This window comes from Rhinatrema bivittatum, chromosome 4, assembly GCF_901001135.1.
Source record: "Rhinatrema bivittatum chromosome 4, aRhiBiv1.1, whole genome shotgun sequence".
Classification (NCBI taxonomy): Eukaryota; Metazoa; Chordata; class Amphibia; order Gymnophiona; family Rhinatrematidae; genus Rhinatrema; species Rhinatrema bivittatum.
Window position 1 is genome coordinate 344,209,653 of NC_042618.1, and position 25,991 is coordinate 344,235,643.

The following is a 25,991-nucleotide window of genomic DNA, read 5'->3' on the forward strand; positions in this document are numbered from 1 at the left end:
CTCTTATGCTTCGTCTGATCAGCAGGGAGAATGGAATCCTTACTCATCTTTCACTCCCTATGTTCTGACTGCATGCAGGAAAAGCTTTGCCTACAAAGAAGTCTTACAAGCAGATACAACTTTGCTAAAATAAGAGCAAACAGAAAAATAATTTAAAAATAACTTAGGGATAAATTACTTCTTAGTTCAACTCTGTAACATCCTCATTTGGAAGTAATTCTGTTTAATTTGGTTTAACGATCATGGTGTCCTACAGCATCTTACCTTTAGCTCATATAAGCCAGGCTTCTTGAACTTGACAGTGTAGATTTGTCCAGTGTAGGCAAACATGTCCATGTTGTCAATTACCCAGGTGTAGATGACCGAAGTACCCTGGCTGAGTTCTGCAGAAAATACCTGAAAACCAGAGAGGTGAGCTGCCACAAACGTCCATAGCAGTATCAACACCCAACAACAACACAACCCAACTGCCACTGGCAGGATTGGTGCCCATCAGCAACATCACCCAGGAGGCCACAGAACTATTAGCTCCCACCAGGATCACGGGAAGTCAAACTGTTTATTGGGCACAAATGATCAACTGTAGAGAAATAAAATGAAATGTTTCAGGATTACCTTAACTTTAGCTTAGCTTTAGAACTCATTTTCAGCCTGGTTCATAAATGTAAGAATACAGTATGTAATGTGTTTTTTAAAGTGGCTGTTTTGCTGAATGTGTGTGGATGCACAACATTGGGAATGAATGTGTAGGTGATGGTATATATTTGAGTAATTTTGAATTTAAATGGAAGATAACTAAACAATGGAATCATTTTGTATAAAGACAAAGCATCAAATTATACTATACAACTTGTATACACTCCATCTCCCAACATCCCAGTGAGGTTTTAGGGAGCAGTGCTGTTGAAAGCCCTGACCTTCATTTCCAAGCATTTCCTTAGATACCTGGGACACATCTACTAGCATTCTGCGCGGTCCTGGTGGCACTACTTGGAGGCCCTCAATGGCATCGTATGACTGGATCTTCACAGACAAATTCTGGGAGCTGATGTCGTTGGCTGCCATAATGCAGAGCAGTTCTGCCTTCACCTCATTCATAAGAACCCAAGCAGAGGAAAACCAGGTATCAGCAGTGTCCCTTCGGCAGGCAGGAACCTCTTTCAGGATGCTGCTAGGGCATGAAGGCTGGAACCGCACTCCTGTTCTATCTACGGGTTCTGTCCACACTGCCGTGGCATTGGCACCAGAAATTATTTTGCTAACTATCAGGGTCTCCTGGTGAGCCGTGACATGGAGTTTGCCATTGATTGGCATTGGGTGTATAATCTGTAGTCCACTGATCCTGGTCTGCAATTCCACCGTACAGTTCACCTGTGCTTCACCGACTGTGTTTCTTACTGTAGCAGTGTAGGTGTAGGAGCCAGGTTCTGACTGGCCATCCAATAGAGGACTGACTGCGAAGCTTCGCTGGTCATATGCAAAACTCACTCTGAGATCACAGAGAGCATTGTCCACCCAAGTGGGGTTTGTGACCCCGGTGATCTCTCTCTCCCACCAGCCTACTTTCACCAAGCTGATGTAGCTCTGACGCCAAGGGGAGTTATGGCTGTGCAGGCAGTGAAGCAGGGACCCTGCATCACCGCTGTGCTGTATTCCAATTATGTCATCTGGGTAGACACTAATCTGTTCCCCAGATAAGAGGACCTAAAAACACAAGAAGAAGAAAAAAAAAAGTCTCTTTACAAAATCTGACATTCTAGAAGAAATGCAGGAAGGATTAGAACAAGGAAAGGAAAGAGTTAGGCAAGAGGCAGAGTCGAAGAAGAAAGAGGATGGGAAGAGGTATTATTGGAGAGTACAGGTGGGAATGTCGGGATTTGAGCTTGCAGTCTCTCAGCTCTTCAGGACAACAGGGGCTCTACTCTGAAACCTAAGAAGCAGCTTCCCTAGCTGAACTAATAGGAGAGCCCCTGCCCCTCCAGTCTGTCACCTGGAGAAAAGCTAAAAGAGAAGTAGTAATTTGCTTTTGGGTTTGGGTGGGGGGGTTTATTTTTTGGCAGAGTGACAGCTTTGTTAAAAATATTTAAAATTACAGGCACAACAGGTGAAAAGGTCCGCAACTAAGTCAATCATTTTAGCTATTATACAAGAAATTCAATTAAAGTGGATTAAAAATGTGAAACCCAGTCATTAAAAGTCATGGAATAGTTTACAAATTTGCAAGTCTTCTTTGCAAGCCGGACGTCTGTGCAGTTAAGAGAGGCATTAATATTGAAGCAGAATTATATACAGGAAGGACATGCCCCACTAGTTTCTTATTTTCTGTCTATAAAAACGGAAGAATTAGCCAAAAAAGAGCAGAGAGGAAATGGCAAGAAGAGAAAAGAGTCAGGAAGGAGTAGAAAAAAGGATGAAAAGAGAGAAAGAGAGAAAGAGAGAAAGGAGAGATGCCTGCAAGGCTGCAGAGTGGGGACAGAGGAGTCAGCTATGACCTGGATCTGAGTCTGGCCAAGCATCTCAAACAACGGCACAGCAAAAAGCCTTTCTATTGGCAGTGTAGTTGCAGGCAGCTCAAAACTAGGTTATTTCACATCACATATATTTAGAAAAATATCTTAGTCTCACACACACACACACACACACACACACACAGGCACCCAGCTTTACTGCGGTGAAACACATCTACGAGCTTTAAGGCGAATTTTAAAAGCCCGACACACGCATTAATTAGGGGTTGCGCGAATAAGTTGGGCTCGTGCGCGCCGAGTGAATTTTAAAACGCTGGAGAGACACAGCCCGCGTTATCTCCCGCAGCGCGCACATCTCCAGTCTAGTTGGGGGCCTTCAAATCCTAGGCACTCCTATTAATGTTTTCCTGCTTTTACAAGCCATAACATACTTATTTTTGTGGCCCAACAGTTTCCACTTTCCATTCGCCTAGAACAGGGGTGGGCAATTCTGATCCTCGAGGGCTGCAAACCAGTTGGGTTTTCAGGATATCCCTAATGAATATTTATGAGAGGGATCTGCATGCACTCTGCCTCAGTTGCATGCAAATCTGTTTCATGCATATTCATTAGGGATATCCTGAAAACCCAACTGGTTTGTAGCCCCTGAGGACTGGAATTTCCCACCCCTGGCCTAGAACCATACTATCTCATTTTCTGGAAATTAAGCTAAGGCACGGTTGTTCCACCAGGCTTTCCCGTATTGTGTGTTTTAGGAAAGTACATGAGGCTTTTATTTTGTCACACAATGCACAAGCTTTGTATCTACTAATGCAGTGGTTCTCAACCTTTTTTCGGCCAGGTCACACCTGACAGTTGGTTCTCACATGCATGACACACTGAACATGTGACCATCATGGGGCTAAATGTAAACATACATTCTCCATCCACAGGAACCCCCTCGTCCCCCAACAATGGGTGTAGAGCAGAACTAGGGCATTACCCTGTACAACGCGCCATACAAACAAGATATTCTGGTTCTGGTGACATCTCAGTAAAAGCAAAACAAACTCCCTTTACTACCAGGCACAATAGCCCTTCTTATGAAGCGACAATAAATTACCACTAATGCATGTCCTATTGAGAAAACACAAATAATATTGATACAAATGCCTATGTGCTAGTAAAATACCTCACCTTGGTCATACATATAGAACTGACCTATTACACCAAGTACAGAAAGACAACAAATTATAAATATGGAGACAGAAACTAGAATGGAAAACCAAAAAAGCTACTCTGCATGCAGTGTGAACCTGGAGAAATGGAAAGAGAAATATAGCACCTAACATAGTCCCAGGATCTGCAATAATGCACACAAACTAATCCGCACAAAGTTACACCTGCATTATGGAACGTACTCAAACAGTAACACCCTGTCTATGAAAAGGCAACACTACAAATATTAAACCAGGCCCTAAACACTAATACACTTCCTATTCGGAAAACAGAATAAGCCAAGCTGCTATAGATCCCCACACAGAAATAATTGTAAAACTATACTAATAAATGTTACAAAACAGCTGAGGAACAGAATAACATCCAACAATTAAAAATTGTCCAAATATCAATAAAATATTTCAAAACAGCAGACACATCACATAATACCCAATAATTAAAATGGCAGTCAATCAAGAAAATAAAACTTAAAAAGCCACCTTTACTTACCCTCTCTCCAGCAACTCTCCAATTCCTCTCTCTTGCAGGCCAAAAGTACACACGAGAAGCAGCAGTGTCTGCTGAAGCTCTGTCCTCATGGTCCTCTTCCTTAGGGCCCACAACCAGTCACTCACACTCACACACACACCCCAATTAGACTCCATGACTAGTCTCTGTCTCTCACATGCACACCAGTAATCTCCCTGACCCGTCTGTCTCTCACATACACACACTGGTCATCTTCCTGACCAGTCTCTCTCAATAACACATATGCTCTCACTTACATACAAGCTCTCAATCACACACAAATGCTCTCGCTCCCATTCTACCACACATACACAAGCTCTCACCCATGCACCCAAGCTCCCATTCTATCACATACACACAAGCTCTCACTCACGCACGCATTCACATACACACAAACTCTCACTCATGCACGCAGGCTCCCATTCACACCCACATAAACACCCACACCCAGGCTTCCATTCTTACATGCATGTACCGGGCCTCACTGCAAAATCTCTTCTTCCTTCCCTGCAGGGATGGGCTCCAGTTCTGCTGCACTTTACTCTGGCAGGCTCTCTCTTTCGCCACCACGAGGATGGGCTCCCGTGGCAGCCTTGCTTCAGCGAGGTCGGGTTTCTTCGCCGCCACTGGCCTGGACACTGCCACTCCTCCCAGCCCCCCTCAAACCACCCCACCCTTGTGCTATGGGATACCCTTTCTTCCTGCCCCACCAGTCAGAGGATTCTTCCCTTCTTCCTACTCTCACTGGCAGGAAGAAGGGAGAAGGCTTCCAATTGGCCCGCGGGGCAGGCAAAATGGAGAAGGGAAGCACAACCAGGGCAGTGGGATACCGGAAGCCGCAACATACCTGCCGGTGCTTGGCGACATACTGGTGTGTCTCGACACACCGGTTGAGAATCGCTATACTAATGTATTGGTGGCCCATTAATTGATTGTAATCCGCTTTGAGACCATTTTTGGCAAAAAGCGGAATATTAAATGTTTGAAAGTAAATAAATTCACAAATTCCTGGAGGATCTCCCCCATTTTAACCCTTCCCCTCGTCCATCTAAACCCAGCCATCACTGCTACAGTCTTCTGCCAAGGGCTATGGATGTTGGCTCCCTTTAAAACCCAAATTGAAATATACCAAAACGGGGAACATTAAATAAGCTTTACTGTATTACCATCCACTCGAAATAATTTTTGTTAAATTTTCTATTATTCAATGTTTTTTTAACACACGGGCATCCTGAGTGTGACCAATAGGTGGCACCGTTGTGAGACAGCCTAGACCTTCAAATCCCTGGGAGGACTACAAAAATTGCCAGGTCTGCAGCATCCCAACCCTGACTGACCTGGAGAGCTGAAGCTGAGCTTGGAAGTCACCCCAGGTTTCCTACATGGCAATATAGAGCACAGGGGGAGGGCCAAGAACGCTTTGCATAATAATACTTAGCAAAACTCAGTAACCAGTATCTCTATCGCTACTATGTGTGACATTTGAAGAAGGGGTCTGAGCGATCTCAAAAGCTCACGTGTAACATCTTTAGATAGTATCACATAGAAAGAGGAAGGAGGAAAACAGAGTAAGGGAAGAAACTGCATAGGATGGAGAAAACCAACTTAATGGGTAGAAAAGGTAAAGAACAAAACTCTCGTGTTCTAACCTGCACATGCCAGCTGTCAGGGCTCGGGGTCAAAACCAAGGGCACGTCGGCCACTTGAGAGTAGGAAGGAGGGTCTCCTTTGTAGCGCGGTGGGTTAGCAATAGGCAGGATGTTTGACGTTGCATCTTCAAAAGCATATGAGCTGCAGGGGCTGGAGACATTGAGGCAACTTTCCTGCAGCGAGCACCATTGCTGCCCACCAGGGCATGCACCAGTAGTGTTACAGAGCGGCCAGGAGTGACAGGATGCAAATGGAGTCCGGAGGAACTCACAGCCTGCAAACAAAAACTATGAACCACTGACCAGATCTCAGACACAGGAAGGTATGTGGGGATGCAGATCCAGCACATCATGCACAAAATGCCTAACTCAAATTCACTAACTGTAAAATAGTTTATTTTTATTTAACAGCTATTAAAGTTTCATAATCATTCTGATATGGAAGGTCATTGCTCGCTGAATTTGCTCATCATTGGCTTGGACTCCTCTGAGACAGAACAAGAAATTGGTGTTGGTAGGAAACCAGGAATGGCACCAGTACACAGCGATTGCCTGAATCTCCTGGGAGGGATGACTTCTGGGCTGGGGATTGCATCAGTGATGATGCGACCAGCATACATGACAGTGTCAGACTCTTTCTGTTTGCCATTTGCAGATGGAAGGGATATAAAAGGGCAACTGGGATGTTAGCTTGAATCAGCTGGCAAAAAAAAATAAATTAGGATTTGAAAGGCAGATCAGACTGAGTAGCTCCTTTCATTCAGAGATGTAAGCCCTGCCTTTGGAAGAGCTTGCCTTTGCCTGGCTTCTAATACTCCAGTAAAGCCAGGAAGTTTTAAACTGCCTACAGAGTATGCAAAGAACATAAGAAGTGCCAGGCTGGGTCAGAGCTAAGGTCCCATGGAGCCCAGCATTCAGACTCCGACCGTGGCCAGTCCGAGTCACAAGCACAGGTACTTTTTTTACCCATGGACACGCATGCATTCACTTTGAGGACTGCCTTAAAGGAAAGTACCCAGGCACACGCTGGCACCTGCTGCTTTGGCTGCAACAATACATGGACTTTGGGAAACCCGAAAGTAAGCATGTCGTTTCAGTCTCCACTCCGGGAATACCTCCCACCAAAGGTGGGAAAACGTACTCAGGCGCTGAAACCCCATGCCTGCTTTCAGCCTCGTTCAGGCAATTTCCAGACTTCCATGGGGGAAAAATGATTTTTACCCATGGGAAATTGCTTTGAAAATTGCCTTCATGTTGAGTAGTGGGGTGCAAGGTGGAATGATGAGAGGTGGGAAATAAGCAGCCATGCTGATGAGCAAGAGGTTTCACACTGGCTTAATTTGATATTTGGTCCTTTAAAATGCCAGCACTGATTCCTCAACTGCCCCCCCCCCCCCCCCCCCCCCCCGCCACCATCCTTCTCTGAGCCCCCTTGCTGGTACAAATCAGGAAGCTGATGTGCGAGGAGCTCACCGTCTCTTACCTGGGGGCACCAGATGCTGACTGGGGCTGCAGTAAGGGCGAAAGACTTGGAAGCGCACCCGCAACAGCTTCTTCACTGCTTTTATCCCAAACTCTGCAGAGATCAGTGTGCCGGCATGACTGAACCAAAGTCCAGGGAACAGCATGAGCTGCGAGCAGAGCACAGAAGCAGCACTAAGAAGTCGCACGTTTGGCATTCATTTGAGAAGGAAGAATGGCTAAAGGAAAAGGAATTGAGGAGCAGGGGATGCAGGGTGGAGAGGTGGGGAGGGACTGGGTAAAGAACAAGAAAGGAGCAAGCTGGAAAAGAGAGGGCTAAGAAGAGCAGTCCACGAACCTCAACATTCTCGCTGCCCGTGGAAGGAAAGGGTGGCACCATGCTGGCATTCATGACATCATACACGCCAGTGAATGTGGGCACTCCGGTCAGGTAAAGGTCCACGTTTGGCAAAGCAGCTGCAAGGACGGAAAACACTGGAGCTATTGCAAAGCTTTCTTCACCCTTTCCACATTATTGGTATATGAATCAGACTTGTGCTACGGCTCAGGTGTGGTGCCTTTGAATCCCTGCAACCAGGGATCCCCTCAGGTCCACAACTCTTGCCCTCCCCTCCCCACATGAGAAAGACAACACCCCTGATTCTCTGCACTGACCTCCAGCTCTCTTCTCACAGAGGAAAGGAAACTTCTTATTGCAGGGACTGCGCCTCCAGAGGCCTTTCGAGTTGACGGGTAGCTGGGCACAGTCTTCCTTCCCCTCCAGTCTTCCCGAGGCTCCCCAGTTCTGCAAAGAATCTACAGGGCTTCCATCCACCCACTGCCAGCTCCCAGAAGAGGTGAGATAACCCAGCCCAATCCAAACAAAACCCCCTGCCCTGCAAAACAAGGGGGGGGAAAAAAGGACAAATGGGAAGCATGACATCTACATAAAAAACATCCATAGTATGAAGGAAAACCAAGCCATTCTTCAGAAAGCAGTTGGAACCATGTGCCACTCATCATTGGAACACGGAGGAGCCGTGAACCACTGCTCCATGACAAGCATGAGCTAGACTGCATCATGACTCTAACATGAAGGAACGTAGGCCACAGTACTTGGCCACATTCCACTAACAGACTATGCTAACTGCTTGACAGCTTGGCCAGCTAATCGCACAGCTTTATGGAATCAGTCAAGAGACAGCAAAAGGCATCTGGGAAGCGAACACTGCTCAGTCAATGCAGCCTTGTAAAAACTGTTGAAAGCAAAGAAACAGCTATAAGACAAAAAGTAGCTTAGCATCTAATATGAGATTACAGTACATTTTGTTCTAAAGATATAGAAAACCAGAGCCCTTGTGGCGAAGGGAGTTTTGGCAGATAAGGGAGGCCAGAGCACCATATCCCTTAAAACAAAGACATTTTAGAAGCCAAGAGGAGGCCATAGGTGAATGTCTTACAGTATATATTTATTTATTTAAAACAATTTCTGTTCCGCCTATAATGGATTTCTGTGCTAAGCAGATTACAACAAATAAAATACATAAAACCTGTTGACAATAATAAACAGAAATAATCTAAATAATCCATGAAACTAATAAAAGCAGAAATAACACCAAAACGTCTTCATGCTTTCAACCGCTTGCAAAATTGCAAAATATCTCCAAATGTTGCTTAAAGTTTCTGGTAAAGCATTCCAAAATGATGGGCCAATAGCGAAAAGGACTCATTTACGAGTTACCGTTAAGCGTGCCTGTCTAATCAGAGGTTCATGGAATAACAATTTTCCTTGGGACTGAAAATTCCTTTTATATCTGTTAAGCAGTGATGCCAAATAAGGCACGCTTTGAACCTTTAGAGCTTTAAAAATAAGCATCAAGATTTTGAATTCTACTCGCTTATTGTTAAGCCAATGGAGCTTAATTAACAATAGGGACAAATGATCCCATCTATGGCTCCTTGAAATTAGACTGACGGCTGAGTTCTGTAACACCTGTAGAGGACGAATGGTTGAAACAGGAAGACCAACAAATAAAGAATTACAATAGTCAATCACTGTAAACACAAAGGATTGTACAATTGTCCGAAAATCACTTTTCCAGGGCATACTGCATATGTCTGAGAAGACACAATTTGTAGAATCCCACCCTTAAGATTTGAAGAATATATGGGTGAAATGTTAATTGAGAATCAAATAAGAAACCCAGATTCCAAACTACAGATTTGAAGCTTATTTCCGTTCCCAAAATAACGAGAGAGTTAACATTATATTTTTGCAGATAATTGGAGTCTCTCGAAAAACAAATGATTTCAGTTTTATCAACATTTAATCTAAGATGATTTTCGGACATCAATCATTGATTATATCAAAACATCAGTTGCAGTCTAATAATTTAGAAATATATATTAGAACACCAATCACCAGTTAACACAGCTTTATAAATCATATGTATATCCAGTCAAAACAGTGTTACCATTTGATGTAGAGCTAGGTATAAAATATACAAGAAGAAAAGTGCCAAGAGGAACAAAATAAATAAATAAATAAATATGTAAATAAATAATTGCCCAGTGGACTGATTGGAAAAAAACTCAGAAGCAAGGCACTACAAGTTGGTCATGGAACCCAAGAACTGGCCAAACCAGGGCCCACGAGCAGAGTCTGATGATGGTGAGGAAGTTCTCAGGAGTACTGCTTTCGGCTTCATGGTTGCTTAGTTTGTAAGTGTCTTTATGCAAGTCAGCTAATAAAGGTGTCACTTAGTCATTGTCCTGTTTTTATGTATTGTTTGAGTCCAGTGATGAAAAGATCCATATCAGATCATTATTTGCTAACAGAAGGTGCACGGCACCAGCTCCTAATGCGGGAGGTGCTCTGCACTATGTCTGTGACATTCAGGAGGCGCACTGCACTATGGGGCCAATGCAATAAGGACGCACGCATAAGCCACCTCTCCTGGGAGCCCAGTGTTATGTTAAAATGAGCTGCTGCACACTACGGAAAAATCATGCGTGCCTTAGCGCACAAATACATTGGGCACCCAGGAGAAGTGGCTGTGTGGCCACAAGTGCATGAGTGCGGTGTGTGGGCCTGTCTGCCGATCTATTCAGGGTCAGTAGGTTATTCTGGCAGGGGACTGCGTGCTTCACAAAAGCCACCTCCCCCGCTCCCTCGGCCACCTGCCTTGTGAGCCAGTGTCGCTTGCCGTGCTGCTCCCAAAATACAAGTGAATCGATGCGTGCTTTCTTTTTTTATTTTCGGAACCCCTTTCCCTAAACCTGCTCTGGTCTCTCTCGTTTCCTTTCGCTTTTACAATAACCTCAGTGAAGTTTGGCTGCCTGGTATAGAAGAGCAGCTATTGCCATGAGCCTTTGCCTCATGGAATTACCTAATGCCAGCTCCGGGGCTGGAGTTACGTTTGCTGCATTAATATGTGTGTGTTGGGCACTGGGGGATTTTCTGCATCAGGAAGCAATAGCTTCCTGATGCAGAAAATAGGTTTATTTACCTTGGTTTTATTTACCTTGGTCATTCTTTTGTTATCTCAGTGTTAATCTCTCTTTTGCCTTCTCTTCATTCCAAGTTGCATTTTATCCCTGTTTTATTGTAACTGCTACCTTATTCTTCTATCACATGTTAATGTTTTTAAGTTATTAAGTATTTATTCTGTTGTCACACCTTGTTATTTGTAAACCGGCATGATGCGACTCCCATCGCGAATGCCGGTATATAAGAAATTTAAATAAATAAATAAATAAATAAAAATAAATAGCCAATAGCGCTCATCGTATGTACATTCCAAGTAGATGAGGCTAAGGAGTTGTTTGGGTGCGCGTTTTGGATGCGCTAATCCCCCTCATTGCATCGGGTACTAGTCTAGCGAGTCCAAAACGCGCATCCAACCGCACGTTAACCTGTGTGCTAGGCTGGGCACATTTTATTGCCTCGGCTTGTATGTCTCCGTGACATGCAGGAGGTACACTTTAATGCCTGGTACACAGGAAATTCACTACACTCTCTTCTCAAACCACATAAGAAAGATGCAATACTGCAACTCTATGGCATGAAGGACGAGTGCGGTGCCCTCTCAGGAGTGCTTTGGACAATGGGTTGGTGCCAGACTCCTTTATGACGTTTCTGTGTGGTTTGTGTCACAGCTGCATACAGGATAAGAATAAACAGAGAAAATGTGGTACCCGTAGGTAGAGCGAATACTCACGTGGAGAAAGTCTCCTGCAGGAAGGTCTGCACATCCTGGGTTTTTACCACTGCCAGGTCACCACCTAAACTACCCTGGCACACCTGTCTAGCATCCTGCCAGGTCTCCTTGGTGTGACTGAGCCAATAGCAGTTCAGGTTTCCCATATGGATCCGCCCGCCTCGAGGACAAGTGGATTTGTCTGTTAATAAAAAGAGAGATGCGTAATGAAAGGGAAGGTAGGATCCAAGATCCGACCTCTGCAGTACGAGCACCAGGCCTGGATTTGTTAATACTAGGCCTGTGCCTAGGATGGCAAAAATTGGGGGGGGGGGGGGGGGGGGGGGCGTGCTGAATTTCACTCATCAGAGAACAGCCCCCGCTGCTTCCTGATCCAGCCCCTCCCTTCCCAGGCAGCATGAAGGGAACAAAATGAGAAGAGAGTGAGCCTGGAGCACAGAGAGCAAGGGGAGATCATTTTGGTAATATTAGGAGGGACTGAATGGAGATCACTGAAAGGTGAGAAAAGAGGCTGAGGGGTGGGAGTGGACAGGCTCGGCACGACCGGGTGTGTACACCATGCATTTGCATCGGGTGGCACACCTGAAGGGGGGCGGCGGCAGAGGGAGAAGACATAGGGCTGCCGGTGGAGCTCAACCCGCTGGCAGCTGAAGATGAGAAAAGGCTGGGAAGAGAGGCAGGCCGCCGGAAAGTGAGGAAAGGCTGCGGCAGTTTTCCCTGTTAGCTGCGAGCGTGTGCTCACAGCTTTCCTGAGCCCCCCCCCCCCCCCAATCGCAAGAAGGCTGGCAGAGCCGAAGGAAGGAGTGGCCTGTGGGGCCGTGGTGGAGCTCATTCCACCATGGCCTGAAATGAAGAGGAGGATGGAGGGGGCCGCAGTGAGCTCATCCCACCATGGCCTGAAAAAAGGAGGCCATGTGTGTGACTCTGTGTGTGTGAACCTATGTGCATGTGTCTCTGTCAGAGCCTGTGTGTGTCTGTGTGAAAGCTTGAATGTGGTGTCTGTATCAGAACTTGTGTTCATGTGTATGGGTGTGTGTCTGTGTCAAATCTTGTGTTCATGTGTACATGTCTGTATGAGAGCTTGAGTGTGTGCGTGTGAGAGCCTGTGTGCATGTGCATGTCTGTGTGAGAGCTTGAGTGTGTGTATGTCTGCATGAGAGCCTATTTATGAGTGACTGTGTGCATGCATGTGTGTGTACCAATGAGAGCCTGTGTGTCACACTTAGGCTCTCACAGGCAGGCACACACACATAATGTGTCTGTGAGGGAGAGAGGAGGAGTGTGTGTGAGAGCATAGGCATGTATATGAGAGAGAGTGAGAGAATGAATATGTGTGCATGTATGTTTGTATGTGTGTGAAGATAAAGTTTGTGTGGCCCTACCTCCCCCAATGTATGACAATGTCAGGATGACTGGAAATCAAAAGATCTCAGGTATGGAGAGTAGGAAATTTTTAAATTCTTATTAGTTTTAAATTATTGGGTGTAATTTGATGTTTCTGCTGTTAATATTTTATTGGTTTTTTGGGGAAAAATTAGAACATTTTAATTTTTGGATTTTTTTATTCATCAGATGTTTTGAAATATTTTATTGGTGTTTGGGAAATTTGGGATTTTCTATTTGTTAACGGGTTTGAAATATTTTTTCTTTTATGACTGATTTTATTATTATGATTGATGATTTCTTGATTTTTTTAAAATTTATTTTTTATTGAATTTTCAAATTGTTACATTAAGGCAATGTTACTATTACATCTCTAAAGAAGAAAAATAAAGTTTCTATACATCAACTTTAGTGTAACTTGTAACAATATCAAATAATATAAATAATCTGGGGAAGCAAGATACAATTGAGCAGTATACTTTAGGTAAACATATAGGAAAAACATAGCATTCATGCGCCTTAATCATATCGACCAACCTCCTCATGAGAATTATCAGGAATGTGAATCTAAATATTGTCTCAACTGCTCAACTTCATTAAATACATATCTGTTGTCTTGGAAGACTATGATACAGCGACACGGAAATCTCAAAAAATATTGAAATGACTTCACTTTCCATTTGCAGGAAGAGCTTTCTCTTCTCCTGCATTACTTTTGTTATGTCTGGAAAGATTCTTATTTGTTTCCCATAAAATAGAATTTTCTGTTTACGAAAATAAGCTTGAAGTATTTTATCTCTTTCTGAGATCTGTAGGAAAGTCACCAGTAGAGTAGCTCTTTTCTCTATTATTGTTTCAAATGACTTTTCAATTATATCAGACAAGTTATCATCCGATTTCTCAACTTAATTCACATCTTCATATCTCGATGGCAGGTATAGTATCTTTGAAACTTGGGGTATCGCTGTTTCCAAGAAGCCTAATATATTTAGGAAATAACTTTTTAGAAATTCTTTTGGGGGGGAATCCATTTTGTTTTCGGAAAATTGAGAAACCTTAAATTAGGCCTCCTCAATTCATTTTCAAGGAATTCCAGCTTCTTCCCCAATACAGGCTCACCAGCTAGCAATTACGTACTCCATAATAAAGACATCTCCCTCCAATCTCTTGAACTCACCACTTCCTCAGAGATCCAAACACTTCTTAAAAAAATGAAACCCTCATCGCATCCATTAGACCAGATCCCGTCTAAATTACTACTGCTAATCCCGGACACCATAATCAAAACCCTAGCAGACATCATAAACTGCTCATTCACCCAGGGTTTCTATCCAGACAACCTCAAACTAGCATCCATCAAACCGCTCCTTAAGAAGCCTAACTTGGACCCCAATGATCCCAAGTTGTTGGGATCATTGGGGTCCAAGTTAGGGATTGGACGGAACAACTTCCGTCCAATCTCAAATCTGCCTTTCATTGCCAAGGTGATGGAGAAACTAGTCAACACACAACTATCGGACTACATAGAGGAACACGGAATTCTATTCCCTACTCAATTTGGTTTCAGAAAGGCATCAAGCACCGAATCCCTTCTCATTTCACTGACTGACTACATTATATTGGGCCTAGACAAAGGACAGGCCTTCCTTCTGATTTTATTGGACCTATCTGCAGCATTCGATACTGTCAACCACGCCATATTACTAAAACAACTGGCGAACATCGGTATTGCAGGATCAGCACTAACATGGTTCAAGACATTCTTAGAAAACAGAGGTTTCAAGGTTAAAATTCACAACAAAGAATTCCCCAGATACCCATCTTCGCAAGGAGTTCCTCAGGGTTCCTCCCTCTCACCGACACTTTTCAACTTATACCTTCTCCCGCTTTGCCAATTGCTAAACAAATTGAACCTTAAACACTTCATATTTGCCGACGATGTCCAGATTGTGATCCCCATTAAAGAATCCATCACTAAAGCTCTAGAACTTTGGGAAAATTGTTCTCATGAAATCAACGATCTCTTATCCAGCTTAAATTTAATTCTAAACCAAACAAAAAGCGAATTCATTCTAATCTCTCCAGACAATTGCAAAATCACTACAAACCCTCCAGCCAACTTGCAAACCTCAAAAGTAAGAGATTTAGGAGTTTCCATAGACAACCGGTTAAATTTAAAATCATTTATCAACCAAACAACCAAAGACTGCTTCCACAAACTGCACGTATTAAAAAGAATAAAACCCCTATTTCACTTCCATGACTATAGAACAGTGCTCCAAGCAATAATATTTGCGAAAATTGATTACTGCAACTCGATTCTTCTAGGCCTCCCATCAGCACATACTAAACCTCTCCAATTGATACAGAACACGGCAGCAAGAATACTAACAAACAAAAGGAGAAGAGATCACATTACACCAGTCCTCAAAGACCTTCACTGGTTACCAATCCATTATAGAATAATTCATAAGTCCCTCACCACAATCTACAAGAATATCCATGGACTGGCTCCACTCCATCTACAAATAGCTCTCAAAAAACACTCCTCCAACAGACCCATCAGAGAAGCTTATAGAGAATATCTACAGGTACCACACAACAATACCACCCAACATATAACATTGAGAGATCGGGCCTTCTCCACAGCAGGTCCCCCACTATGGAACTCAATCCCCTTAGAATTAAGACAGGAACCATGTCTCCTAACCTTCAGAAAGAGACTGAAAACATGGCTGTTCATGAAAGCATTTCCAGACCCTTAAGGATTCACTTCCATCAATTGCAGCAAAATCAAATACAGCAATACTGAACATTTTCTATCAAATAAAATATTTATTTAAAAGAACAATTATTTAATTGAACATTCTCTTCTAACTGAATCAGACACTACAAACCAATCACTACAATGTTTTACTTCTTGTTAAACTTGTTTATCTTTCCTTTAACTCTAATCCCAGTTAGAATAACCCCTGTTTTATTGTAACTTTCTCTTCCGTGCACTTGTTTATACTCCTGTAATGTATACTCTTATGTTTTAGTTATGTAGTTATAATGTATTGATCACCCCTTGTTTTATGTAAACCGACATGATACGTACTCCCGTGAATGCCGGTATAGAAAAACACAAATAAATAAATAAAATAAATACTAGATTCCGATCGTATAAGTTTAGTTTGCACTTCCTTAACTCTTTTTACCTCAACATCCATGTCTTTTATAGTCACTTCAATCTGAACAATCCTTTTTCTTGGTTCTGTACTTTAACTAAATTTTCCTTAACAGTATTCATCAAATCTATAACCGCCTTGTTCAACGTCATTATAGCCTTCCATATCACTTCTAATGTTACCTTTTCAGGCATTTCAAGATGAGTCGGCAGGAGAACTTCCCATTCAGATTCCTCTTTTCCCTTCTCAGGAGGGCGTCTCTCCCCAACCAAACGCTGTCCTTCCTCATACCGGCCCTCGGAGCCCTGTATCAACGGGCTCTCCTCAGAATGTGCTGTTCTTTCAGCGTTGTTAGATGTTTGTCCCTCACTTCTCCATAGGGACCTGAGGGGGGAGCTGGCATTGTTGGTTCTCCGGGGCTGAGGGATGTTTCTGTGGGCCTGGAGTCTAGCGGCTGCTCCCCGCTAAGCTCTCCTGCGGCCCCTCCCTCCGGTTCCGGCAGCATGGGTCTTCCAAAAGTGTCCTCTATCCTTAGTTGTCTCCCCACCGAAATTGGAGTTGAGGAATTATTTTCTCAGATCCGGGCTTTGCGCTTTGTATGCGGCATTTGTAGGCAATATAAAGAAGCAGAAAATTGAAATTCGGAGAAACTTCCCAGGAGCTAGGTCACCTGCGTCCTGCTAAGCGGTGGCCATCGTGCTTCCCTATTTTGATTTCTTGATTTTATTATTTATTTTATGAAGAATGGTAATGTTTCTGTTTTTCCATTGTTGCTCTGCATAGAGAGGCTGGCTTGTTGTGGGTTCCAGTTCAGTTCTTCTCAGCAAGTTTCTGTTTATACTTTCTGATCTCTTTCTTCTGTATTTGGTCAGGGTCTCTCTGTGTTCTGCATATGTGACTGAGGTAAGATATTTTACTGGCATGTAATTTCTGTGTAGAGATCTATAGCAGTCTGGCTTGTTCTGTTTTCTTAATAGGAAGTGTATTGATGTTCTAGGGCCTGGTGAAATATGTGCAGTGTTACATTTTCATAGATAAGGTTGCTACTGTTTTGAGTGCTGGCAGTTAGGATTGTTTTGGTATGGGAGGTTTACTATATTATAATGGTAATTCTGTTTATTCATGGCTTTATGAGGGTCAAGACCACATGCAGCACGCATTACAAAAAGTCAAATTCCATAGGAGTTCCAAGTGTCTTTTTTTGAGTGTTTTCTGGCTGGCACCACAACAGTGCATGTAAATATAATATGCTTATTGTAAGTGATGATTTTGCCTCAGATGACTGTACTTTTGAATGTTCTTTGTCATGTAAAATCTGTTATAAATGCATAATTTAATTGTGTGTTTTTGTAAAGGGTGTAGGAGTGAATGGCGTGGGGCATAAGTGCAAGGCTGTAAGGTTTCCCCCTAGGGTAATATCCTTCCCTATCCATGGGTTCTGAGGGGGGGGGTGTGTCTGTTTTTAAAAATAAGATTGCTGGAGTGATTCATTCTGTCCCCATTTTTTTTTTTTGATGGGCTTGGGACAGAATGAATTGGGGGGGGGGCGGGCAGCACATTAATTGTTCGCATAGGGTAGCAAAAAAGCTAGCACCAGCCCTGAGTGGATCAGATTGGGGGGGGGGGGGGAATGGAGAAGTAAGTGTGTGTGTGTGTGTGTGTTTGCCAGATTGAGAAGTTAAAGAGGAGTTGTAAGTGGGACCAGGACCAGAGCACTGTAGGGACACCTCCCTCCTCTCCTTCCCCTCCTCCACCCATTGCAGTTCAGGTTCTCTCTACCTTTGATCTCAGAGTCTATCCCCCAGGTTCTGGAATCTCCCTTCTTTCCTCTCATATATATATATTTTTTTCCCACATTTATTTATTTATTTATATATCGCCATTCTGAATGTACAATCATGGTGGTTACAATAAAACAATAGTAAACATAAAATCAACCATGTTCAGAAACAATATAAAATCATTATCACAAATAAAATACATAAAATACATATTATCCCATTAGTTATTTCTACGACTCAGCACTACTTATATATATTGCAATCAACATATGCTATGCTGAATAGCCATTTTTTTAGATCTTTTCTGAAACGCTTACTGTCTTTCTGAGTGCGTAAATCAACTGGCATTGTATTCCATAGTTTTAGGCCAGCATTTGAAATTGCTCTCCCTTCTCTCCAGATCCTGGAACCCACTCCCCAACTTTTCCCTCTCCCTTTCCCCCTTTCAATCCCAGAACCTCCCTCCTTCTCCCATCCCAGATTCCTGATTTTCCCCCTTTTCTCGATCTTCTCCATCTCTCATCCTCCCCATCCCCAGTCCTTTCTATCTCTCCTCCCCATCCCCCATCACCAGTCCTCATTCCTTATCATACTTCTCCCTCCTATCCCCAGTTCTTTCACCTTCTTCTCACACCATCCCTAGTCCTCCTCCTTTCTTCTCCCCCATCCCTGGTCCTCTCACCCTCTCCTTCCCTTTTGCCCAGGTATTGATATTCAAGATCCCTTTTTCCTCACCTGACAAAAAAATAAATTATACTGACACAAACAAGGGTGGAAATTTACTTAACTGTTATAATATGAAAGATGGAAATGTTTGCCAATGTGCTTCAGATGTTTCCAGCTTTTGTCACAAAATATATGCCTGAGCTACCACTGCAAACTGTGGGACTGTGCCTTACACCTCTTGCTCACTATTGCTGACCTTATCTGGGGAGGGAGGGCACAACAGCAGCAAAGGTGCCTAGGGGGTGGCAAACTCCTAAATTAGTCTCTGATCAGCACCTCTCTTCAAAAAAAACATTTCAAGTCTGGCACAGGGCAGGAGAACAAAGGGCAGTCAAGAGATCTAAAGGGTTTTTACCCATATCGCCTGGTTTATATTCTCTATCCTAACCCCAGGGCTGGCAGATTCCTCTCTGTTCCTACTTAGTGCTGGAAGGCGTAGCCCCCTCCTTTACCACTCCTCGCCTCCTCGCCTCGTTACCCTCCTTTCCTTATCCATGATTCATTCTCTACTGCCGAGATCTCGACAGAGCTCTGGTCCAGGAAAAAAACAGGAATCTCTGCGGATTTTGATACTGTTCACCGGATCAACATGATTATCCAGGCCTACAAAGAAGAGATCTATGTGGTCTCAAAACCATGTACATCACCCTCTGGTGTAATCCAAGTTTTCGCAGTCTGCAAAGCATCCAGTTTGTTGAGAACCCAAAGCCCACGGTGCTGGTTGCTTGCAGCAGCAGACAGATTGGGGAGTTGGTTAAAATCTGGACTCAGGAGTCAAGATCTTCATAACATTGTCCCACACTGACACGGAGGTGGCAGTTATAGGGGGTCAGCACAGCATACATTGACGTGCCACCGTTAAAATAACAGTGAGGACACCACTGCATTACCGCTGAAATGGTTCTGGCACGTCACTGGTACTTTACAAACTGATATGTTGAGGGACGGCGTAATTACACAGGTTTGCCAGTGCTTTAGTGGTTCTTTTCATGCTGGCACCAATGGTGCATGGTTTTATCACTTCAGCTCACCTTGGGGTGATGCCAAAATCCATCTGTAGTGTTTGCAGCCCACTATTACCAACCCCGCCTCCTACTCACTTTGTACAGCACTACATACTTTGAGTAGCACTATAGAAAACACATAAGAGACAGTCCCTTCTCTGTAGAGTTTACAATCTAGTCAAGCCAAATATACAAGACAAAAGAGACATTGGGAATTTCATTTATTAAGAAAATGATTAAAATTAATAAGGCGGGCCGCACCTTTCCTGTTGAGGGTCTTGCTGGAGAGAGGCCCAACTACTTTTGCCTGCTTCCGGGTTCCAGTGCCTGAGTCGGTGACGTCGGAGAGAAGGAGGAGCCGGGTAGGCAATAAAACTCTGCCTACTCCGGCACGACGACGCCAGCGCAACAGCTAAGCCGCGCGCAGCTTTGCCCGGCTTAGTCCGGATTGGAAGGGAATGGAACGGAGATTCTAAGGAAGCAGCCTTAGAGAACAGCTATAAGTTAAGTAAATGAATTACTTGTCTAAAATTGAAAGCAGCCCTGAAAGGAAATTTCTGGTGGAGTAGTTTGATTCAATATATAAATATTTGTTGCTATGCCTCACACTAAGAGGAAAGCAAAATTAAGAGAACTTTCCTCAACTTCTACTCCAGTGAAAATGTATCAGCCAAGTATAGCGGACTGTTTTCAAACTTTTCCCATATCAACACTGGAAGGGGTCGTTAGCAGATTGACTCAGGAGCAAGAGATAGTCTGTTTGGCCAGTGAAACATCTTTAACCCCCGGTGCCCCAGAAAAACTAACCCCTCCATCTGTAAGGTCTGAGAAAATTGACTTATCTTTAAAAGATTCCCCTGGTTCCCAAGGAGACGTCGGGAATGCGACTAAAATCTCAGAGGGCATTGAAGATCAAAGGCCCAGGGAAAACAAGGACAGCTCTTTATTGGTATCAGACAGAAGTAGTGGGACTTCTCCACAACTAGGAGACATTGTACAAATGTCGAGTATATAGGATATACCTATTATCATTCCTAAGAAATTCTCAATGGAGGAATTAGGATTGATGATGGTTAGTATGCAAAAGTCGATAAATAATCTTATTATGAATGTTCAAGAAGCCTTAAAAAAGAATGTATATATACAGGAAAAAATTGATAATCTGGAAAAAATGTTAATATATTTGATCTGAAAATGGGAGAAATTCAAAAAACTCAAGTGAATTTGATAAAATCGGTACAAGAATATGAAGGGAAAATTGAAATGTTAGAAAATCAAAATAGGAAATTAAATTTAAGATTCTTGAATTTCCCAAAAGTTCATTTGGTAACCCCAACAGACTTATTTAATAGTTACCTGAAAAACATTTTAAAGTATTCAATAACTTCAATTCCTAAATTACCTAAGATTTATTATTTACAACAATCTCAGGAGGAGGGTAATCAGAAGGATATGGAGAATTTGAATCTAACTGATTTCCTTGAAAAGTCATATGAATCTAAAATTGATACTAGGGCTACTTTGTTAGTTCAGTTCCTATCTCTTTCTGAGAGAGATGCAGTGTTAAAACTGCATTTCAAACAACAAAATCAGAATTTCTATGGTGCACTTATAAGGATTTTTCCAGATGTTGTGCGTACAACACAGTTAAGACGTAGAAATTTTATTGCACGTAAGGAAGTGCAAGACAGAGGTGCACAATTCTCATTAAGATATCCCTGTAGGTGCTATATAAAACATTTGGATACTAGAGACATTTTCAATCATCCAGATCAGTTACGAGCATATTTAGATACACACTCCTAAGAGCTGTGTATGAGGGATAGGTGATGTAAACATGGGGAAAGGACAAGGAAAAGTTTAAAGGGAAAATATACTTTGTGGTATTGCTCCAGACTTACTTAACTTTTACTGTTCTTTATTTATCTTGTTTATTTTCCTAGGGAATTATAGGATAAATATGGAAAACAATACCGTATTAGTTGAATTACTTGAAAGTGTATTGTAATCATAATATCCGATTGTTTCTGTTTTATAAAATTGAAATGCAATACAATAAAAATTAAAAAATTAAAAAATGAATAAGGCTGTGAGTGGGATAATCAGGAGTTAAGATTTGAAAGCAGCTTAAAAAAGTTGGGTTTTTAGACTGGATTTGAATAAGGCAGGAGAAGGGGCATGACGCACCAGCTCAGGAAGTCTATTCCAAGCAAGTAATGCAACCAGGTGGAAAGCACAGAATTGGCAGTGGAGCAGCAGTGCACAGATATGCGTGACTTGCCTGATGAGTGAAGTTCATGAGGGGGGATAGATGGAAACCTACAGGAGTGGTAGTGAGAAGCTACACAGTATAGGTGATTAAGAGCAGCTTGAACTATAAGTGGAAATGGATATGGAGCAATATAGTCACTTGAGAAGAAGGATTATATGGGTGTAGCGATATGGGTGAAAGATAAGCCGTGAAGCTGAATTTTGGATAGATTGCAGTGGAGAGAGATGGTTCACCGGGAGAACTGTGAGAAGCAGGCTGCAGTAATGTAAGTGGGAGGTGATGAGAGAGTGGATAAAGGTTCTGTTAGTGTGTTCTAAAAGGGATGGATTTTGGTAATGCTAGAGAGAAAGAAACACATTTTTAGCAGTGTTTTGGATGTGTGAGGAAAAGGAGAGATTCTAAAACCCACCCAAGCCATGGAGCCCATAACTGGGAGGAGGAAAATGGCCAAGGTTTTAAAGTCAGTCCCATGCAGTCAAATGGCCTATTTTGAGCTGACAGCAGATCACAGCTTCAGCAATTCAGTCTTAATCCTCCTCTGCCGTGAGCACAGAGAAAGAATATAAAAATCAACCAAACCACAAAAATCTCCAAATCAACTAATTCATTAAGTTTCAGCCTAGATCCTGGACCACATTCATAGGCCCATCGTCCTCTTGAGGTCTCCTAGCAACAGACGATGCTATCATTTCAAGGAAGGCCTGCGTCAGCTGCAGATTCCATCTCCAAGGCAACCCTAAACAAAGTTCAATCTGTTACAGAGACCACCATAAATCCCTCTAGCAACAGAAACATGCTCTTGTTTATCCCTCAGGAATTAGCATTTCTGCACAGCAAAGCTTGACCCTGAGTTTTTTCAGTCTGTTCCAGGTCTCTGGGGTGGGACGGCTTATCACTGTGCTGAGGTCTCCAGACATCTGTTTTTTCAGTTTCATGTTTCCACTGGTTTCTGTCTAACTCCTCTGCCAGTATCCCTTGGCCTCCTCTTATCTTGCTGCACCCCACCAGCAGGGCAGGAGGTTTTCTAGGCTTAGAGACCAGAAGCAGAGGGTGCTTGAAATACCATCATTAGCTAAACAGGTATTGTACTTGGCTGCTGAAAGATGATGGAGGAAGAAGAAAATCTTTATCCCATTCTGGATCCAGTACTCAAAGACCTCCTTCCCTACCCTATTCTATGCTCACAATCCAAGAACTCCCTTGCTTTGTCATATTCACCCAATCCTAAAATAGCGAACTTTTTAACCCCCATCTTATACTCATGATTGTGGACTGTCTTATCTCTCATTCAAAATTTAATCAAGATACTCCTTAACCTATTCAACATTCACAACCCAGCAACCAGGGACCTCCTTATCCTACTCTACACAATCTCTTAACTAGGGACTTCCTTACTCTATTCTACATCCATAATCCAATGAGCAGAAACTCTCTTGCTTTGTCATATATATTCAGTCCTACAATATTAAAACCCCTAACCTATCCTATTCTCAAAATACTTTCATTGGGACCCATCTTATGCTGTCTCTCATTCAAAATATAGGGTCAGGAACTCCATTTTACTTTTATATCATGCCCTACACCCATAAGCTTATAACCAGAAAACATGACATTTGAAAATGATGGAGATATATTATCACTAAATACTATAATTTCTTGTGTTCCCATGTAACATAGTAAATGACAGTAGTCTAATGATCAGGGAAGTTTTGCCTCTCTGGCAGCAGAGGCATCAACAGGAATGGATCAGAGTGTGGGTCTTAGCTTGAGCACTGCAGTAATTCAGAAAAGCCCATTGCTTAACACATGCATGTTCCTTTCCACTGCCTCTTCAGACTGAGTCCCATACCCATCTGCACTCCCTTCTTCTCTCCCAATCCCTTGCACCTAATGCCTCAGTCCCTAAGGCCAGCCTTAGGTGATGGAGGTAAAAAGTAGATGCCTTTTTACTGCTAACCACTAAGATTTCCCAATACGTCTTTCTGGAATTATATCTGTATAACTCACCATCTTCCACACAAATATCACGCAAAAACTGAACAGGAGCTTCCTGGTGGTATACAGTAAATAAGCTTTGAGATAAAGGATTCCACAGATATTGATACTTATGGTTTCATCTGAAATGTAATTAAAAACCTAGCTAGTGATCATCAGTTTCAGCTTTTCTTCTTTTGCAATTATATAGCTATATATAAGATGTGAGATTTAAAAGATTGTAGTCTCCAGGGGATGTCTGCTCACTGGATCCTAACTGTTTCAAATGCTGTCCACCCCTTCCCATCTCTCTTCCCATGACCTGTGATCCTCAAGATTTATCAATTCCCTATCCCCAGACATTTCTAATGCTCTTATAAATACATTAAACAAGATTTAAAGCCAGAGTTTGCAGTATCTTCATCTGCAGAATCATTCCAACAGTTGTATCTACAAAGTCTACAGCAAGTGGCATTTTGCTCCAAGGAAATCCCAAAGCAGAAAGCACTTCAGACTGTAGTAAAACCAGTTTGCCTTGCATTGACCCACTTTGCCACATGGCCATTTTGTGTATGTTATGCAATGAAGAATTACTTTTTCGCCCCATGCCAACTAAATTCACGATCTGGAGACAGAAACCTAAGTAAGATACTTGGCTCGCATGCATTGTGAACAATCTATGTCATGGCTTGCGTGAGAAAGGAAGAAGCCTCCATGGCAGACAGACCATGCACCATCTGTCACTCTTGTCCTATCCCATAACCCCCAATCCCCATTACTGAACTTGATGTCTTCAGTCTGCCAAACTATATAACAACATTTTCTTACATCTCTGTCCTCCCTAACATCTCACATCTCTGATGCAGATAACTGAGGTCTTTAAGTGTTAGTGCATATGGTGGGGTAGGGGAAGAATGTCCACCTACCAGCAGAGCTCGCAATCAGAGAATCCATCAGCCAGAACAGGGAGATGATGCTTCTGATCCAGCACACCTCCATCGTTGGGTACAACAAATAGGTATTCAGTACCAGCTAGCATCCCGTTCACATAAGCAGTCTCCAGGTGATGTCCATCCAAAGTCTTGCTTTAAGCTCAGGGACTTCGTCTTTGTCCAACCATTGCCTTCAGCAGAGAGCATGAATGGATGTGACACCATTCACCTACTCCTGTCCTCCCCAGCGAAATGATTCTCAAACCTCTGGCTGTGCCTCTGATGCCCCTTCGTTAGTCCTGGACCAGCTCCTCTCCTCACTCTCGGCCCTGCAGGTTTCATCTGTGATCTCTCTGTCTTGACTGAAATGCACTGCCCTGTGATGCGATTCCTGCAGCTTTTACAAAGCTTTGCTGAGCTCCAGCCACTATCCCTCCCCCCTTGTCCCAGAATCTCCCTGGTTACGACATTGCTTTCCATTTATAAAAGATCTCAATGTAGAGAGCTTTTCTGGTACTAAAGACCAGACTGCAGCTTAAATCAGCTCTGTCTCCTAAGTACAAATGTGTCTCATCTCCATTTCTGCCCATTGCTTCTATCCTTAAGCAACGTATTGGCAGTGATCACATACTACCAGCTCACCAAGGCTGGTTCAGTCATGGATGACTCCCATCGCACAATTTGGAATGGTTCCGGTTTTTTTTTTAATTTTTTCATTCGCCTTTTCCCATCTATGCTCAAGGCAAGTTAAATTCAGGTACAGAAGATATTTGCCTGTCCCAGAGGGTTTACAATCTAAGAGCCTGTTTACTGATGTTGTTCTCCCATTTTGGGTCATGGGAAAAATGCTTAGTAATAGGGCCCTAAGTTTGTACCTGAGGCATTGGAAGATGAAGTGACTCGAACATAAGGAGTGTATTGGGGGATTTGAAACCTGGCTTCCCTGAGTCTCAGCCTGCTGCTCTAACCACTAGGCTACTCCTAATTTATTTATTTAAAATTATTTTATTCCACTGCCTCAATACAATATTTGGCACGGATCACAAAAGACAATCATAAAATTTAAATGTAACATGCATGTAACTGCATTCTGGTACATGTAGTCCACTTTTTCCTACATTTAATATGAGAACTACCAGTGCTAAAATTAGTTCTGAGTTTAAAATCAAGATTGAACAAAATGTACAAGGACCATGAGGTCACTTGATCCCATACTGGCCTCATTC

At 42.9% G+C, this 25,991-nt stretch overlaps 1 protein-coding gene across 4 annotated transcripts in view; it reads right to left on the reverse strand.

Moving 5' to 3' along the window:
- LOC115090923 (polycystin-1-like) overlaps positions 1 to 25,991 on the reverse strand; it is a 172,649-nt gene that overhangs the window by 123,268 nt on the left and 23,390 nt on the right. For all 4 annotated transcript variants that reach the window (XM_029600605.1, XM_029600604.1, XM_029600606.1 and 1 more), the window contains exons 7-13: positions 11,524 to 11,704; positions 7,979 to 8,199; positions 7,662 to 7,780; positions 7,326 to 7,473; positions 5,843 to 6,117; positions 946 to 1,704; positions 265 to 396 (exon numbers count right to left, since the gene is read on the reverse strand). In XM_029600605.1, coding sequence (XP_029456465.1) covers positions 265 to 396; positions 946 to 1,704; positions 5,843 to 6,117; positions 7,326 to 7,473; positions 7,662 to 7,780; positions 7,979 to 8,199; positions 11,524 to 11,704 — 1,835 coding nt within the window. The remainder of the gene's footprint in view (positions 1 to 264; positions 397 to 945; positions 1,705 to 5,842; positions 6,118 to 7,325; positions 7,474 to 7,661; positions 7,781 to 7,978; positions 8,200 to 11,523; positions 11,705 to 25,991) is intronic.